The sequence below is a fragment of the Palaemon carinicauda genome, chromosome 35 (genome assembly GCF_036898095.1).
Source record: "Palaemon carinicauda isolate YSFRI2023 chromosome 35, ASM3689809v2, whole genome shotgun sequence".
NCBI lineage: Eukaryota > Metazoa > Arthropoda > Malacostraca > Decapoda > Palaemonidae > Palaemon > Palaemon carinicauda.
In genome coordinates, this window is record NC_090759.1 from 15483409 (window position 1) to 15504232 (window position 20824).

General features: G+C 36.9%; 1 protein-coding gene across 3 annotated transcripts in view; it reads right to left on the reverse strand.

The window, feature by feature from the left end:
• Positions 1-4848: 4848 nt before the first annotated feature.
• Positions 4849-20824, reverse strand: part of LOC137627638 (uncharacterized) — a 208874-nt gene continuing 192898 nt past the window's right edge. For 2 of the 3 annotated variants that reach the window (XM_068358774.1, XM_068358772.1), the window contains 4 exons: positions 17716-17835; positions 15849-16127; positions 7157-7266; positions 4849-5332 (listed from right to left, as the gene is read on the reverse strand). In XM_068358774.1, coding sequence (XP_068214875.1) covers positions 5275-5332; positions 7157-7266; positions 15849-16127; positions 17716-17835 — 567 coding nt within the window. In that variant the 3' untranslated portion in view covers positions 4849-5274. The remainder of the gene's footprint in view (positions 5333-7156; positions 7267-15848; positions 16128-17715; positions 17836-20824) is intronic. The other variant, XM_068358773.1, reaches the window with a different exon arrangement.

Below are 20824 nucleotides of genomic sequence, written 5' to 3' on the forward strand. Positions count from 1 at the left end.
ATTCTCCCTAGCAGCCTCGAACCGTTGGCATCTTTCAGCTGTCCACCTGGCGGGAGTCCGGAATGTAGTGGCAGACGCCCTGTCCCGGACCTCCCCTCTAGAATCGGAATGGTCACTCGATCTAAAGTCATTTCGGTGGATTCTCTCTCAGGTTCCCGGTCTCCAAGTGGACCTCTTCGCCACGGAATCCAACCACAAATTGAGAGTATATGTGGCTCCCAATCTAGACCCTCAGGCTTACGCCACAGACGCCATGTCACAGAATTGGGACAACTGGGAAAAGATTTATCTCTTTCCCCTGGTGAATCTTTTGCTGAAAGTTCTAGACAAACTGAGATCCTTCAAGGGACAAGTAGCCTTGGTCGCACCCAACTGGCCCAAGAGCAACTGGTATCCTCTCCTGCGGGAGTTGAGATTATACCCTCACCCGATACCCAATCCGGTTCTGTCTCAGATAGTACAAACACGCGTTGTGTACGCTTTCTCAAACATTCAGAGCGCCCTAACTTTATGGACTTTATGAAGTTTGCGGCTATGCATGGTGCCAATATTGATCCTCAAAACACCTTGTTCCTAGAATCGGATAAACGGGATTCCACCATCCGTCAGTATGACTCTGCAGTTAAAAAGTTGGCAAAATTTTTAATAGACTCAGACGTGAACTGTATGAACTTGAACCTTACAGTCACTTTCTTTAGATCTTTATTAGAATCAGGTCTGGCAGCCAATACTATCACCACTATTAAATCGGCTCTGAAAAAGATCTTCCTAGTGGGTTTTAACATAGACTTAACCGACTCTTTGTTAGCTTCAATTCCGAAAGCTTGTGCCAGACTGAAACCGGTTACTCGTCCTACCCCGGTGACCTGGTTCCTTAATGACGTACTCAAATTGGCTTCTGATACCATTAACAGTTCTTGTGATTACATGCCCCTTCTCAGGAAAACACTTTTCCTAGTGAGCTTGGCTTCCGGGGCAAGAATTTCTGAATTGGCAGCCTTGTCGAGAGACCCGGGTCATATTGACTTTCTGCCTTCAGGAGAGGTCCTTCTTTCTCCTAACAAATTCTTTTTGGCTAAGAATGAAGACCCTCAAAACAGATGGACCTCCTGGAAAATTGTTCCCCTCACGCAAGATCCGTCGCTGTGCCCTGTCACTACTCTTAGGTCTTATCTATCCCGGACCTCCTCTAACTCCTCGGGGCCTCTATTCGTTAGAGAACAAGGCGGTACCATTACTATTAAAGGGATCAGGCAACAAATTTTGTATTTTATTAAACAAGCTAACCCTGACTCTTTTCCTCTTGCACATGATATCAGGGCGGTTGCCACCTCGGTGAACTTCTTTCACCACATGAATTTTACAGACCTTTCCAGGTATACAGGGTGGAAATCACCGTCAGTGTTCAAGAAACACTACCTTAAACATTTGGAAGCCCTAAAATTTTCTACAGTAGCCGCAGGGAGCGTAGTTACTCACGAGTAACTCACAGGTTAATGCCTTGACTCTTTATCTCTCCCTCTTACCTGCCTCATTTATACCCTATTGTATTCGTTGGTCTCGCACCTGAATACTGTTATTATATTTGTAAATTCTATGCTCCTGAGTATCTGTATATATTATCACTCACGGCATTATTATACCTACCTTATTGGATTTATGTTCATATTTAAGATACCCTTATAATTGTTTTTTGGTACTCATCTCTGATTAAAGCATCCTGTATTTCTCTTACGCTTATGTTTTTTCCTTTATTTTGCAAGTTTGGTGACATTTTTCTCTTGTATAGATTCACTGGGCGGCACAGGTTCGAGCCCAGAAAAGGGATTTTGACGTAGGAAAAATCTATTTCTGGGCGAAGGACCTGTGCCGCCCAGTGAACCCTCCCAGCTCCTCTCCCTTGGAGTCCCCAAACTTTGGGTGCTAAGGAGTTGGGTTCTGAGCGGATGCATTGTAGTAGTACCGAGTGAGGTTGAACGGCTCTCCTCTATTGGGGTTCTCTGTCGTGGATTAATCTAAATAGTGCGGGACCTCTGGAATATACGCCCAATTTTATACCGACACCAATAGGTGAGCGAGCTAGTTAACCTAGCACTCCTTTACATTTTTTCTCTGGTATATTTAGCAGTAAATTACCTAAGAATAAGTGCTAAATGGAGCTTATTCACTGGGCGGCACAGGTCCTTCGCCCAGAAATAGATTTTTCCTACGTCAAAATCCCTTTTTTGGGTGAGATAGCCATGTCGTCCTGATGGACCCCGCCCTCCTTTCTATGAAAGCCCTTGGCAGGTTCCCTCCCGATATTACTGTATCTAAAAGTACCGGCTTAACGCTACAAAGGAATAAAGATGGCTGACGATTGTGGCGCCATCTGAGTACTCAAACAGTAACGGAGGAGGAGAATTTTGTAACGGCTCCTCTTTTATTTTGCCACTTTCCCCCTCGAAGCGTAAACGGTATGCGGGGTGCAGATTGCTATGTGGCGTGTCAAGAATACGTCCCCTGATATTATGCGATATCCTTAAAGGAAACTTTAAGGATATTCGCGCCAGGAGTTAGAATTCTGGAGAACTTTTAGTTAAATTCTCTGGGAATATCACTGTAGTCAAATATACCCTAGAAAGCTACTGAAAGGAACCTTCCATCAGGGCGACATGGCTATCTCACCCAGAATTAGATTTTTCGCTTCGCTCAAAATCCGTTTTATTCTTATAACCAGATACGTAACTCGCCTCTAACAATGACGATTATCTTGATAAATGACGATGAAACACCTGTGCTGTATGATGGAGGTGAAGAAGATGAAGATGATTTACTGCACAGGTTAATGAGAGCTTTACTGCTCCTCAAGTGACGCCTATCGGCAGTTGATAGAGGCGGTGGATCGTCAACAACAGCTTCTGATAGACCTGGAGAAACTATTTTATAATAAAAAGCATAAGAAAACAGCTAAAAGTTCCACGCAGCAAGACTAAGCAACGTAAGGAAGCGAGAGAGAACAATGAATGCGGTCTCCCTTTGCGGGGCGCACGGCAGGGAGAGATGCTGAGTAAAGCGTCTCGGCCAATCAGCTTGCGAGATTCTGGAGTCAAGATGGCCAGCAACTCAGAGAGGTGGATTTTGAGTTGCGCGCCATCTCCGTGTTGATACCTGATGTTCTACTGTACTCTCCCTGCCTTCTGCTAGTGCCTGCGTAACTCTCACAAAATTTCTTCTAATTTTTTATGAATATTTTTGAAAATCCGCGATGCACCGAGACCGCAAAATTTGAGACGCAAAATGGCGAGGGATTACTGTACCCCTATAAATAGCGGAGGGTTTGTATTTGCGCCAGAAATATTCAATTCTGAGTGATTTGGAGACATGAGCCGCCGCCTTCAGCCATGCTTCAACTGCGGACAATTAACGGACGTTTAGCGCAAAAACACAAGGGTGGAGACGCGAAATTCTCCAACACAAAAGGAATTGATACTCAACTTAAGCGATGAGGAAGAATCAGAGGCATCCATGGTCTCAAAAACACACTGAAAAACTTGAAAACAAGCAGAAACTCCTGACACAAATCTGTTAAGATGGCGCTGCTAGAAGGAATAACGAACCAGTGAACATGTTTTCAACACACTGGGATCGGAGTTGTAACAGCTATCTCGCTCACATATCCAATCCTATCCCATATCCTTCGAGACAAGGTTAACTCTATTCGGAGAAGGATAGCTGTGGCTTGTTTTAAACACTTCCCTTTTTCATACTCGATATCTCTCAAGATATTCACCCTAGGGGATAGAACCCTGTGATACTTCAATGGTAAAATTCTCTGGTATATCATGCGCAGAAATATCCCAAGTAGAAATCTCCCTTTGAGAAACATCCATCGGTACAACATGGCTCGAGCCCAAAAAAGGGGGTATGATTCTTTATAGGCTGCTGGACTTGGGAGCAGTGCTCTGATTGGCTGTTGCATGCCCGGTCCAGGCAACCTATCCTGTTGCTGAATTAGAGATGGGTGTGGTGGGAATGCCGTAGTAAACCAGTAAGGTACAATAGGAGCTTCACCTGAGATGGAGTGATTTCTGGTATTGGCTCGACTGTTTCAAATGGTCTATGATTGGTCACGGTACTCACCGAGACAGCTAAATATTCAGGCTGTTCTCTAGTTGACCTATGTCTGTTGCACTTTATTGATGGCAGTTGGGTCACTGCCTTATTGGTTTTGATTACATGACACTGCTTTAGTATTAGACCTCTTGCAAGGGGGTAGAAGGAACATTACTTGGGTTGTATTAAGGCTGCGTTTTTCTTTTCATATCCGAAGGGTCTCGAGGATACACAACCGGTGATTGGTCTGTGCCTCCAATTATGTATTTCGATATTTGCAATGTCCCAATTTTTTATATCCTATGGCATTACAAGGTGTAGCTTGATAAGTACTGTACAGTTATCATCTGCCTTACTGCACAAAGCTATTTTTTTTTAGTATAGTTATAGTTTGCTCCGTCTCATACTGCTGGTCCTGGTTCTCAAACCAGTAATCTACGGTCTTCTTTATTTAGCAGTTATTTGTGGTCTTCTTTATTTCGCAGTTGACCTGCTTGTTGGAGTACTGGTTGTTAATGAGGACTTGGGCCACACTGTCCAGTTCCTCATGGGTACACATGCAAGCAGACCAGTATGACTTGGCCCTCTTAATGATGGCTTTCTTGATTGTGGTTTTATATAATGTTGGGCACTTACTGTCTCCATTAACACACACTCCCATTTTTCTTCTATTTGAAGTACTGTATGTACTATGGCTCCCAACTGATGGAATTAACTGGCCAAGAAAAAAAAAGTATTTTTATTTTAGAGGTCAATAAGTCAAACTGCTTGATTCGGTTAAAACTAATACTTTATTAAAAGATAAGGCTTTATAAGCTTTTCTCTGCCTACAGCACTATTATTACAAGTATTCTAGTGCTTTTGGACAAATAACTTAAAATGATGAGTGCAAAGAGAAATGCAAATAAAGATTGCTTTGGCTTTTAAAATTAATAAAGCAGAGAATGCTTTGCCCTTGGCTTTTAAAATTAATAAAGCTATCTATAAAATATTTTTCCGATTGAAAAAAAAAACTTATTAGCTAAATATATTAAAACTTGTAAAGCTCCTGATCTGAATATATACATTCATGAATAAAAGATAGAGAAAGGAAGACTTCATAATTTCAAGTGATAAAGAAGGTAATTAGCAATTTAGTTAGAAATGTTCTTCAAAACAGCTTTTTGGTTAATCACAATTTCAACGACCGGTTGATGCAGCTGATAAGTTGTTCAGGTCTTGTCCGTTTTCTTGTGACCTAGAAAGGTAGAGAGTCATTAATACATTAAGATGGCCATTGAATTTATATTTACTTCTACTTCTCACTAAGGCAATTGGGATCTTGAAAAAATGTATAAAGGGCACCATACTGAAGTGAATATAAAATATTTTTCACTATGTTGCTACTAACACTTCATCCTTCAATAAATTTAAGTAAGTGATATTTGTGGTGAAAATTCTGGTGAGAATGATGAATGTTAATGTTATAAGAACATCGTAAAGGATAATTTAATCGTTATGCTTGAGCAATATATACTGATATTTCTATTTCAATGGTATTTGTCTAAATATTCTAAAGTAAAACATACTTATTTTCATGCAGTGCACATTAAAATAAAATTAAAGGCTAAGGCATTATTGTTGCACTACTCTAAATGTAGGAGTAATACTAGTAACCAAATTTACTGCTTTGAATAGGCTAATACTGCACTGTACTTTGATAGAGAACCTAGGGACATATTTCACTGTAATCACCACACGTTAATAGATAAGAAAAATAGGGTTTCATTCTGTCATTTGTTAATTAATGCCTCTTAAGAAGATACAAAACTTAAATAAATCCTTGCGTAGATTTGTAGATTTTTGGGACTATATCTAATACCACAACACAGCTGAACAATAAATGAAGCCAGATGTATGAAAAAGTTCATTTATTCCACTTAAATTTTAATTATTTTTAATAATTACCATTCTGGTTAAACAACTAAAAGCTATAACTGATGGGGAAATATTGATATCATTTGAACAAGAGTTGAAATCCTGTGGATTTGAACATATTCCTTACCTAAGCAATGTCTTGTTAGTTGTAGGAATCTGTATAAATAGCACAGTACTTTATTGAACATTTATTTCTTGGTTTGATGTTTGGTGTCCCAATTTATGAAATACCTACCAAGATGTTCCATTATAAAGTTACCATGCTTATGCCAGATCAGAAATTTCAAACTAATGAAATAGGGACTAATATCAATGAAAAACTAGCATTACTCTTCTGCAAAAGAATAATAGTTGTGTCCCTAGGTTATAGAAATTGTTAAATAGTAATCATGATCTTACTTAGAAGTATAGGAAATGTTTAATCTACAGAAGTCTAAAATCCGCTATGCTGTATTCATCTTATTTTATTTAATGTACATCTGCATCATGATATGGTTTCAAATGTATGAAAATTTAGTAACAGAAATTCCTAAAAACATCCTGAACCTCAAAAGAATATGGTAAATCCATTAAAATAAACTTGAACAAAAGTTACTGTATTCATGTTTTAAGAATTATCTGTCATGCAGATGTACATAAAGGAAGAGATGAGTATAAAGTAAATGCTGTATATTATACAGGTTCAAAACACTTAAAAAATTCAAAATGTTCTAAGATCTTACTCAAATTATCATTCTTTAATACGAAGAATCTAATATGATCTAAATAGTGTGTTAATAATAAACAGTTTCAGCAGTAAATTCCTAAGAGCAATAATCACGATCCTCATACCATGTTCAAATTATTCTAACAATTGTAGATTTATTAGAACTGGATTGTATATACTGGGGGAAAATGCAGTCAGTTCTAGTACAACAGACAAATAAATGATAACCATATAATAACCATACACCAAAAAATTTCAACATGTTTATTACATATTCATGCAAGTATCAAATATACTTTTAAAAGTTAAAATTACAAGTAATCAGTTACAAGTCATCAGAACATTCTATTTTCAAGGCTTTCAAAACAGCGAAGCAACAGAAGCTCAAAAATTAATATCATAGCAGATAAAAAGCTCATAATGCAGTGAAAAACAAACCTCATTGATGCTGACAACACATTGTAATTTCTGGAACCAAACGGCTTACGGAATATCCTTAATTTTGAACTGCCAGTAGAGCCTACACTTCCCTCTAGTCCCTTTGGTGTCTGTTAGAGGTAAGTAGTAGGGTTATTGTGACTGGGGTTAGTTATGTTAAATACTTACTTCTACAGACCCCAAAATAATGTACTGCTGTACAATAATTCAGTAAAACATTACATATTTAACAAAATGGAATGGAATACATTAAAGAAATTCCACTTGAATTAGGATTACTTCCCATTACAAGAAATAAAAAGTTATCTTCTATACTGACAACTGTACATTAAAGGAGTCCAAAGACCAACTCTTGTGAGTTACTCATACAAATTTATGCTATATACATTTGGAGTGAACAATGCAACATTTAAAGATTTCTATAACGGTATTAGTAATGTACTTAATACTTATCTGGCTGTTAACAAGACTACATCTAGACTACACCCAAATTCATACGTAAAAAACAAACTGTCAATCTCTCTAAGAGTGAAATGAAAATATCTGTTAGAAAACAGTGTTAAAAATGTGATTTGGATAATAGTGTATATCACAGGTTCTTGGACACAAAAAAATACATTGCAATTCATCCCTCAATTATGCAATTTGGCAATGAAGATGAAAAATTGCAGTTATTGCTACTTCCATCAAAATTATGCTTCTTAAAAGATAAAAAATACTAAAGAACCGACAAATTCCAATTATATTTTCCAATTCATCACCAACATACAAGATACTATATAAAAACATAACTAAATTGGGGTTCAAAACTGACTGACTAATATAAAATACCCAAATAATAAAATAATTTATGAAACTACAGGCCTTTTAACTGCAACATGGGAATCTTCAGCTTTGCACTGACTTTTAAATTATTGTTAGTGAATGCTAAGACAAGACCAATACATGCAAAGCTTCTGTCACACATTGCATGGTTACTTGAAATATGATAATGACTTTTAATAAATCTTAATCTGAATCTTAGAAACAATAAATGTAAGAAAATCTTTTGCATTAGAAATTCATGTCAAGTCAAGCATCCTCATTAACAGCCATGCCTAAAGAGTATAGCATATTTGTTTTCCTAAATATTCTGTTATCTAAGAATGTTCAGGATAACTCCACACTCTTGACATCAACAGTTGCATTTAATCTTCATGAGCAGATATAGAGATAGAATAGATGTAAGAATAATTATGTACAGAAAAACTACTATACTTTTACTTCTGTTTCCCATGCACTAATCATACCAACACTGAATAGTTTAATGGGTACAGTAATTATATCCTACTTTTATTGTATTTTGGCCCTCAATCTAGTTCATCAGAAGATTTTTTTAAGTTAATATATAAGGCCATTAATGATAATTACATTTTCTTTGGAGCTTCAAAAATTTGTTCTCTGTCCCAAAAATCCAACTATTTTGTCTTCTATTTGCCCATCCAACTGATTGTATTCTAGGTTAAACTACTCAATGAATGACGGTGTCTGTGGCACTTGCATATTGAATTTGTGAAAGTAGTACTAAACCATCCATGTCTGGACCAAATAGTGCTTGAGATAATACTTAATGAAACTTATTTTAAGAGGAAACACTAAAGATTGACATATCTGCAGTTATAAATGAATGTGGCAGAGAACTGTTGAATTGCCAGAGAAGATCAAGGAAAGAATTAAAACAACTAAATTCTTCAAAGATTCTCCTTCTGTAATAGCATTGCAATTTAATTTGGTTTTTTCAAAATATTAAAAATTCATGTTGTTGTTGAACTAATTAAAAGACAGAAACTGTATATTTTCTACAATTCTGTACACACAAAATTGTCCCTATACATTTTATTTATCCATCACATGAAACTTATACATTAGAGAAATGTTATATAGTTTATCAAGAAGCTGAGAGATCATGGGAATCTACAATACTATACAATATTTACTATCAAAGTGAACTACTGTACATCTATAAATTCCAAATCATCAATGAAACTAAAGCTACTTACCAGTTAGTTTTACTTATTTTCTGTTAATAACCTACACTAATGAGAACTACCTTATTAAATATCGTGTATCAATCAAGTACTGCCATTAAAATTTACTCTCAAGTTTCCCCGACATGTTACTTTTTTAATCCCTTTGGGTTGTAATGACGTTTCGACTGTCATACACATCTAAATAACCAACATGAAAACCAAGGCAATTCCCCCAATTTTTGGGGGTAGCCGACATCAAACAAATGAAACAAAAAAGGGGACCTCTCCTCTCTATGTTCCTCCCAGCCTGACAAGGGACTCAACCGAGTTCGGCTGCTACTGCTAGGGTGCCCACAGCCCACCCTCCACCGTTATCCACCACAGATGAAGCTTCATAACGCTAAATCCCCTACTGCTGCTACCTCCGCGGTCAACCAAGGCACTGGAGGAAGCAGCAGGGCCTACCGGAACTGCATCACAGTCGCTCGCCATTCATTCCTATTTCTAGCACGCTCTCTTGCCTCTCTCACATCTATCCTACTATCACCCAGAGCTTCCTTTACTCCATCCATCCACCCAAACCTTGGCCTTCCTCTTGCACTTCTCCCATCAACTCTTGCATTCATCACCTTCTCTAGCAGACAGCCATTTTCCATTCTCTCAACATGGCCAAATCACCTCAACCATTCATATCCACTCTAGCTGCTAACTCATTTCTTACACCCGTTCTCACCCTCACTACTTCGTTCCTAACACTATCTACTCGAGATACACCAGCCATACTCCTTAGACACTTCATCTCAAACACATTCAATTCTGTCTCTCCGTCACTTCATTCCCCACAACTCCGATCCATACATCACAGTTGGTACAATCACTTTCACATACAGAATTCTCTTTACATTCATGCCCAACCCTCTATTGTTTACTACTGTACTCCCTTAACTGGCCCCAACACTTTGCATCCTTCAATCACTCTCTGATGTACATCTGCTTCCATTCCACCATTTGCTGCAACAACAGACCCCAAGTACTTAAACTGATCCACCTTCTCAAGTAACTCTCCATTCAACATGACATTCAACCTCGCACCACCTTCATTTCTCGTACATCTCATAACCTTACTCTTACCCAAATTAACTGAACTTTCTTCTTTCACACACCCTTCCAAATTCTGTCAGTAATCGGCCAAGCTTCTCTTCTGCGTCCGCAACCATTACAGTATCATCCGCAAACAACAACTGATTTACCTCCATTCATGGTAATTCTCGTCTACCAGTTTCAATCCCCGTCCAAGCACTCGAGCATTCACCACTACATCAACATAGGTTTAACAACCTCGGCGACATCACATATCCCTGTCTCAGCCCCTCTCACCGGAAACCAATCGCTCATTTCATTTCCTATCCTAACACATGCTTTACTACCTTTGTAGAAACTTTTCACTGCTTGCAACAACCTTCCACCAACTCCATATAACCTCATCACATTCCACATTGCTTCCCTATCAACTCTATCATACGCTTTCTCCAGATTCATAAACGCAACATACACCTCCTTACCTTTTGCTAAATATTTCTCGCATATCTGCTTAACTGTAAAAATCTGATTCATACAACCCCTACCTCTTTTAAAACCACCCTGTACTTCTAAGATTGCATTCTCTGTTTTATCCTTAATCCTATTAATCACTTTTCCAACAACCATTCAAGTACAGTTACACCCCCTTCCTTCAACATTTCAGCTCTCACACTATCCATACCAGATGCTTTTCCTACTCTCGTTTCATCTAGTCTAGTGCTGTCCTCACTTCCTCTCTTGTAATCTCTCTCATTCTTATCTCCCATCACCGGCACCTGAACACCTGCAACAGCAATTATATCTGCCTCCCTATTATCCTCAACATTCAGTAACTTTCAAAATATTCCGCCCACCTTTTCCTTCCATTTCCATCTTTCACTGTCTCTTCAATTCTTGAACCAGTCTTCCTTACTCTCTTCACTTCTTTCCAAAACTTATTATTCTTTTCATTTGAATGACCTAATCCCAGACCACATCTCAGGTCAGCTGCCCTCTTTGCCTCACTTACCTTGCGCTTTACTTCCACATTTTTCTCTCTATATCTTTCATACTTCTCTACACTATTACTCTGCAGTCATTCTTCAAAAGCCCTCTTTTTCTCTTCCACTTTTACCTTCACTCCTTCAATCCACAAACGAGCAAAACTGATCTATCTAACTCTCAACAGGAGAGTAAAGCATAGTATTTCAATAGTACAAAGTGTTTTTTTTTTTTTTTTAAATAAATCTTATTTAAAATTATCCAGTAGTTTTCTCAAAAACCCACAAATCATAAGTAATCAGTTGCAATCTGAAAGTCCATATACTGTATACAGTACAGTACTATGATTCTTCAATATTGTAGACAGAAGAAGCAGACTAGCTAAGAGACTGATCACACAAGTGTGAACCCATCAGTAGGTAGCATCTGTCTCATTTTCCACATGTCTGGACAATATACATAGTTGCAAGAATTGCTTGCTTTTCTTTAGAAGTTTAGGATGCATAATCCTATATTTTTACAGAAATTTTTATTGATAAATCATTGATTATGCGCATGATATGAGTTGTCAGCTTCCTGTAAGTATTCCAACTTATTTCCCAAAATTTGAGTTGGTGCAACATATTCTTAGGAACTACTTAGCACTAAATGGTATGATCATTGGACTGACCTGTTTTGTGTGAAAAGTACTGGTATCACTTGTTTTTTATAACACTTTGTGCTAATTATTCTTGTATTGCCAAGATATCCCTGCAAGTTGTTTTGCTACTATAACTAGTATCTATGATGTTTTCTTACTTTTTATCAGAATACACGTCCTGTATCTACACCTATAGTATATTATGTTGTGAATAGAATTTTCTATTGCAGCTACAGTACTCTAAGGTGTTGATGTACGATAAAATGATTTAAATGAAACTTACCTCACAGTTGAACTTGAAGCATTGAAAGTTACTGATTTTCCAACATTTAACAAGAAAAAAAATTTGCCCCTCTCCCACCCATCTCCCTCTTCCTCTCCTTTGTGATAACCAGTTGATCATAAATAGGAGGTGTCACCAAGGGAACCCAAACAACCACTCCATGTCTCATCCATGACAATTGCCTGGAGTGAACTGCAAATAATGAACTTTCCAAGAGATTTTGGAGGACACGGGGAACAAGGATTAACATGAGCTATGCTACCAAATCTTCAGTAGTGAACTGCAAATAATGAACTTTGCAAGAGATTTTGGAGGACACAGGGAACAAGGATTAACATGGGCTATGCTACCAAATCTTCAGTAGTGAACTGCAAATAATGAACTTTGCAAGAGATTTTGGAGGACACAGGGAACAAGGATTAACACGAGCTATGCTACCAAATCTTCAGTAGTGAACTGCAAATAATGAACTTTGCTAGAGATTTTGGAGGACACAGGGAACAAGGATTAACATGAGCTATGCTACCAAATCTTCAGTAGTGAACTGCAAATAATGAACTTTGCTAGAGATTTTGGAGGACACAGGGAACAAGGATTAACATGAGCTATGCTACCAAATCTTCAGTAGTGAACTGCAAATAATGAACTTTGCTAGAGATTTTGGAGGACACAGGGAACAAGGATTAACATGAGCTATGCTACCAAATCTTCAGTAGTGAACTGCAAATAATGAACTTTGCTAGAGATTTTGGAGGACACAGGGAACAAGGATTAACATGGGCTATGCTACCAAATCTTCAGTAGTGAACTGCAGATAATGAACTTTGCAAGAGATTCTGGAGGACACAGGGAACAAGGATTAACATGGGCTATGCTACCAAATCTTCAGTAGTGAACTGCAAATAATGAACTTTGCTAGAGATTTTGGAGGACACAGGGAACAAGGATTAACATGGGCTATGCTACCAAATCTTCACTAGTGAACTGCAGATAATGAACTTTGCAAGAGATTCTGGAGGACACAGGGAACAAGGATTAACATGGGCTATGCTACCAAATCTTCAGTAGTGAACTGCAAATAATGAACTTTGCAAGAGATTTTGGAGGACACAGGGAACAAGGATTAACATGAGCTATGCTACCAAATCTTCAGTAGTGAACTGCAAATAATGAACTTTGCTAGAGATTTTGGAGGACACAGGGAACAAGGATTAACATGAGCTATGCTACCAAATCTTCAGTAGTGAACTGCAAATAATGAACTTTGCTAGAGATTTTGGAGGACACAGGGAACAAGGATTAACATGGGCTATGCTACCAAATCTTCAGTAGTGAACTGCAGATAATGAACTTTGCAAGAGATTCTAGAGGACACAGGGAACAAGGATTAACATGAGCTATGCTACCAAATCTTCAGTAGTGAACTGCAAATAATGAACTTTGCTAGAGATTTTGGAGGACACAGGGAACAAGGATTAACATGAGCTATGCTACCAAATCTTCAGTAGTGAACTGCAGATAATGAACTTTGCAAGAGATTCTAGAGGACACAGGGAACAAGGATTAACATGGGCTATGCTACCAAATCTTCAGTAGTGAACTGCAAATAATGAACTTTGCTAGAGATTTTGGAGGACACAGGGAACAAGGATTAACATGAGCTATGCTACCAAATCTTCAGTAGTGAACTGCAAATAATGAACTTTGCTAGAGATTTTGGAGGACACAGGGAACAAGGATTAACATGAGCTATGCTACCAAATCTTCAGTAGTGAACTGCAGATAATGAACTTTGCAAGAGATTCTAGAGGACACAGGGAACAAGGATTAACATGGGCTATGCTACCAAATCTTCAGTAGTGAACTGCAAATAATGAACTTTGCTAGAGATTTTGGAGGACACAGGGAACAAGGATTAACATGAGCTATGCTACCAAATCTTCAGTAGTGAACTGCAAATAATGAACTTTGCTAGAGATTTTGGAGGACACAGGGAACAAGGATTAACATGAGCTATGCTACCAAATCTTCAGTAGTGAACTGCAAATAATGAACTTTGCTAGAGATTTTGGAGGACACAGGGAACAAGGATTAACATGAGCTATGCTACCAAATCTTCAGTAGTGAACTGCAGATAATGAACTTTGCAAGAGATTCTGGAGGACACAGGGAACAAGGATTAACATGGGCTATGCTACCAAATCTTCAGTAGTGAACTGCAAATAATGAACTTTGCTAGAGATTTTGGAGGACACAGGGAACAAGGATTAACATGAGCTATGCTACCAAATCTTCAGTAGTGAACTGCAAATAATGAACTTTGCTAGAGATTTTGGAGGACACAGGGAACAAGGATTAACATGAGCTATGCTACCAAATCTTCAGTAGTGAACTGCAGATAATGAACTTTGCAAGAGATTCTGGAGGACACAGGGAACAAGGATTAACATGAGCTATGCTACCAAATCTTCAGTAGTGAACTGCAAATAATGAACTTTGCTAGAGATTTTGGAGGACACAGGGAACAAGGATTAACATGAGCTATGCTACCAAATCTTCAGTAGTGAACTGCAGATAATGAACTTTGCAAGAGATTCTGGAGGACACAGGGAACAAGGATTAACATGGGCTATGCTACCAAATCTTCAGTAGTGAACTGCAAATAATGAACTTTGCTAGAGATTTTGGAGGACACAGGGAACAAGGATTAACATGAGCTATGCTACCAAATCTTCAGTAGTGAACTGCAGATAATGAACTTTGCAAGAGATTCTGGAGGACACAGGGAACAAGGATTAACATGGGCTATGCTACCAAATCTTCAGTAGTGAACTGCAGATAATGAACTTTGCAAGAGATTCTGGAGGACACAGGGAACAAGGATTAACATGAGCTATGCTACCAAATCTTCAGTAATGAACTGCAAATAATGAACTTTGCAAGAGATTTTGGAGGACACATGAGCTATGCTACCAAATCTTCAGTTTCGCGGTATGCTTTGAGAACTTTAACTCAAGGTTATGAGACATCAGCGTTCCAGCTATGTGATGATGCTAAATGCTCACGTTATTTCCCCCCCCCCCCATCAACCCACATCTGTTTAACATGCTACATAAGAATGAACTTTCTACTTTACTCTCAGGATATTTAGCTACTTACTGTAACCCACAGAAACACCCTGAAAACTTGGTTCCATAACTACTCTGTTCTCAAGTGTTTCACTGAATCCATGAAACCTCTCTAAAGGTTGGGACTCTCTAGTGCTCGATCTACTCCATAAACTGCTATTAACACATTATAACTAATGGGTTTGTGACAAAAAGTTCCGATATTTTATTTGTGTAAAACAATGATGAAATACTTAAATTTACCTATAGGTCTTGCATGTATAAATGGTAGCTTCTAGCCACTGAGCTTTTGTCTACATTCCAGGACATTTGGTCTGTAAATGAAGGTTTTACTTGATTGATAGGTTTATACAAAAAACAAGTTGCAAGCGTACAAACCCTAATACTTACAGTTTCTTGAGCACTATAGAATACTTATACACTGCATTGTTAACTCATGTACTGAACAATACAGTACTGCATATCTATTTTAGCTAATATTCACAGCATAAGATGAGGGGTAAATTATTACCCAAGTCAATACAGTATTATGTACATATCTACAACAAAGGAATTACACTGACAAACATACCTCATGCTCACTGTCCAGCTTTCTCCAAGGAGATTTTCCTCTGCTCAGTATTTTCTTTATTGACAGAGGTGTTGCTACTTTCTTTCCTCTTGGAGTAATGTTCAGCCCTTTCTTACTGAGGAATGAAACACCCCCAGGGGATAGCGTGGTGCGCCTCGACTGAGCACCAGAGCTTCTTGTAGAACCACTCAAACTATTACAGAGCGAAGATTCTTTTAGTAATCTTCTCGAGCGGGTAGAAACGGGAGAACCACGAGATGCAGCAGATTCTGAACTCACCTACAGTGGAAAAGCTTTTGTTAAATTTACAACTACTAAACCTATGTGTTACGTTATTTCCAATTTGGATTAATTCAACATTACAAACTAATACATCTTAACTGACTTTGAAAGCTTAGTAAGCTTTACAAAACAGATTCAGCTGAGCATTGGTATTAAATGTTTTCTCAGTATCCTTTTTAAAATCTTAAAGAGACACACAACTTCCTTTTAGTCTGACTTAGCTATAAAAGTTTATGTCCACGACATTGAACAAATATTCAAAAGTCCAAGAAGCATAATTCAACATCATTAATTGAATTGAATTGCATATTTACTAAAAATGTGGTAAACTAAATCTGTGTGCAGTAGACTACTGAATATACTACCAATACCAATAAACATAAGTATCAGCATTTGAAACATGTTATCATTGATTAATATCAGTGTTTATGAACTAAAATTACTGTAACTGGCATCATTAAAGTCCCAGGCCAACTAAAAGCACCCACATTTCAGCAGGACATTATCAAGAAAAAAATTTAGTATACAGTATCTAGAACCAAAACATTTGCTAACAATTCATACATCCACAAAGAAAAAGAAATATGATAGACTATAACACATACATATGCCTTAAACATTAAATAATACAGTACTAGGTAGTAGGTTAGTCATAACACCAGCCACCCGTTGGGATACTACTGCTGGTGTTATTGGGTCTTTAGACTAGCCAGATAGTTCTACATTAGATCCCTCTCTGTTACAGCTCATTTTTCTTTTGCCTACGCATATGCAGAATAGTCTGGCCTATTCTTTACAGAATCTTCTCTTTCCTCATCACCCAGATAACACTACGATAACAAAAATTATTCTTCACTCAAGGGGTTAACTACTGCACTGCAATTTTTCAGGGGTTACTTTCCACTTGGTAAGGGCAAAAAAAACTCTTTAGCTATGTAAAGTATGTAAAGTAACTCTTCCAGGAGACGGACAATCAAACCTCTATTCTCCAGTCTTGGATAATGCAAAGCCTCTTTATGATGGGCTTCCACTGTCATGGGTTAGAGTTCTCTTGCTTGAGGGTACTCTCAGGCACACTATTCTATCTGCTTCTTTATTTACTTTCCTCACTAGGCTATTTTCCCTGTTAAAGCCCTTGGTCTTATATCATCCTTTCATTCCAAACTAGGGCTGTAGCTTAGCTAGTAATAATAATATACAGAATTATTTGAACAATCCATAGTTACATTTCTTGCCTAAATAATCTTTCACGAATGAAACGAGGAAACTGGAACAAGAGAAGTTTGACAGCTAAATATGATTAGTTAAATACTTTACAGTAAAGATGAGATTAAAATGCCTTACAGAAAATTACACCCAAGACTTGAGTTAAGGATTTAGTTGTAGGTTAAATATAGTCAGTCCATGATTCCCCTATGGTATGGTCGTTTGGACTAGTTCATGAAAAATGACAGCTTTTCTAGGACCAAAAGGAAATTAGGTATACTTTGTCCTGTAGTTCACTAAAATCTAAAGGCAAGGTCAAATGAAAACCTAACCTTGAGCAGCGGCTAACAAAAGCACATAATACTGGAAGTGGAATTACCTTGCTTTCTCTGCTGGATGAAGACATTCGTGAAGTGTCACTATCTAAAAGGTTTTCCTTATCAATTTTATGCATGTTTCTTCTTCCAGGTGTTGGTGGGCCAGGTCGAGAATATGATGTCTGTTAGGAAGATTACAGTACAATTGTTAACATTCAAAAACCCTTTACTATTCTAAATAAAAAACTTTTTCCACACTATTCATTTATAAAAATGAAAACTTTTGCATCATTTATTCCTAGTTAAGTCAAGTTAAAAATAATCATTCATTAATCCTATATTTCATAACCATCGCAAATCAATTAATAATTTTCTAATTACAGTAATCATGTTCCTTTGTCAAACTATTTCAAATATAGCTGTCCAAAAATTGTTATAACATATTCTTAGGAATAGTAGAAATGTAGTAAATTTGCCTAATTTATTATATATAATACCCTCAGTCATTAAAATATGAGATTAAATTACAACTAACTCTATCAAACTATATAACCAACATATGGAAAAGCTAGTGCACATACAACCTACAGCTAATACCTTAACACAGGATGTTACATTTTGATGCCAAGTTTCTTTGTCTTCAAAATTTTCTTAAGTTGCATTGCATCTTATAGTAATCACCCTACACATGCATGTGATCCTGCTATATTTGAATGTACAATCAGAATAGACCTAGTCATGTGCTTTAAGATTGAACATTTAAAAAACAAAGACAATAAAATAGCGGCAATATAACTCAAAGTAATTTCTGCATGTATGGATGCACAAAAATATTCCCCTGTAAATACTAATTGAAACTTTTAAAGTACAAACTTAAAATAAAGTTGGTATATCAAGTAAATTAACTCCTCTTCTGAATTCATATCTAGCCTGTTATCACATGAAAACTATTTCATTCTTGAATGTCTTCATCCCTTAATTTCACATCTACTATTTTCTAACTAAATGTTCTGCATCCCTTCTTATATGTTTAAAACACCCCAATCTTACATCAATTTTCCAGCTGCTGGAGACCACATCTCCCATCCACTTTCTCATCTAAATGACCTTAACTAAACAATGACACAATGTTCAGAATTCTGTGGATGCAATTTCTAAGGCTCCTTTTTCTTTGCCATTGCCCATAATTCTGTTACACATAGTAGAATACACAAGTTTCCAAAATGATTTTCCTCTTCATCCAGGCAGTACTTTTTCTCTCAACACCTGTTTCACAGTGCAGCAACCCCTTATGTTAACAGAAAATGTTCTACCTGCCCTTCCACCACAGGAAGCTCAGCATCCTGATCTTTCCCATTTGCTCTTCTTTTACATTTAAGCCATCAAAACTATCTTATTCTATGCATGTTTTACAATCTCAAAGTGTATCTTTGCAACACCATCTATTACATAAAGTACACAATACCAAGTTCAATCCATACCAGCCTCATGGTAACTTTCCTGACTACTTATTCCTCTCCAGTTACTATGCATTATTTTAGTGTTTCTTACAATGATTTCCAGTCCTTACATTCCATTCTCCTACCTTTCAACAATCGTAAAATATTCTCTTATGGTTCTCAAATTAACACTAGATCATCTGCATGTGGCAGCTCAAAGTGAACTCGCTTTTTTACACTCAATTGTAGCTTCCTCCATTATTATGAAAATCGGTTTAGGACTATCTCCATGGACATCAAAATAATTCTCAAATTTTAATACACCTGCCAATAACATGAATCTAGATGTTATATTATGTAAAAAATCATCTCCAGCTGGATGAATCTTTTCAAAACCCAAGTTTTGTACTGGCCATCTAATAGTTTGCCTAGTACTCTATCAACTGCTTCTGCATGATCTTCAAATACATGATAAAATCTCTTCTTCCTTAAATAGTAGTTTACTCAAGTTCTCATTATATAGATGTCCTCTCTTCTTAACCTCTCTGGCACAAAACTAGGCCAATAATTATCAATTTCAAATATTTTTCTCATCATTTCTTGCATTTCCATGCCCAATTTCTTTACAGCATGTTCATGGAGTTGAATTTGCAATTAATTTGCCTCTGTCACATCTCAGATCTTCAACTAACCATTTTTAATGATTTTCCAAAACATTAAAATTATTCTTTTGCCTGAATGCTAAAGCAACATCATTCCTCTATGGCTTCCACTGTCAGCGTCATCATTTTTTTCATCTATTCTAGTCAGATTAGCTCACTGCTTCAAGTATTTGTTATTTTGGATTGTCCAATAGGTTCTCCACTTCTAATTATAATTGCTCTATCATCCCGTTTATTATATCTAGATCTACTTAAAATCAATTTTCTACATACAGAGCTTTTTCATAAGTCTCTCTTATTTAACTTTCTTTTCAGCTTAATTTCTCTATTTTCATCCTTTAGTTACTGTATCACTTTCACAGCTTTCTTCTCTCGTTTTGCTATTCTGAACATTTTTCTCCTGGTTTAGAGATTCAAACTCCTCTGCTTTGCTTTTTCTTTTGGCCTTTTAATCTCCCAATAAGTTTCTTTATCTTTGAGTGAAACAATTAATTTCCAACATGCCAATCAATTTTCACAACTCTTGTTTCCAACATAACAACTAAACCTACAAAATTACCATGACAGGTCTAACACACTACACTACCATAGCAGTATTGTAAAACTATAACATTTCCTTTTCCCAATACAGTATATTCATGCAAATATATACAATTTTGAGCACATGAAGCTGGTTGAGACTAAGTTTGTTTGCATGCACTTTTCATAACTGAAATTGAAAACTTGAAAAAGACAATGCTTAACTTACAACTTTCATGAAATATTGTATTACATGTCTAAACATGACATATAAAATGTACTACGACTAAAAATATATGCCAAGATAAAGAATTTTCTAAAATAATAGTACTGTGTATCCAAGCTTCAAATCACTACTTAGGCTGTCAAATAAAGAATGATGGTTAAACTATTTGATGTATATTGTTAAGAGGTTATTTTACTATCATTTATGAACTACCAAACAAAATACTGAAAAAAAGTATTATTAAAAAAATGAGCTACTGTTTCGTTGAAATAAAACACTTGTAAGTTTAATGTTTGCTTCTCAAATTTCTTAAAAAGTTCACTTA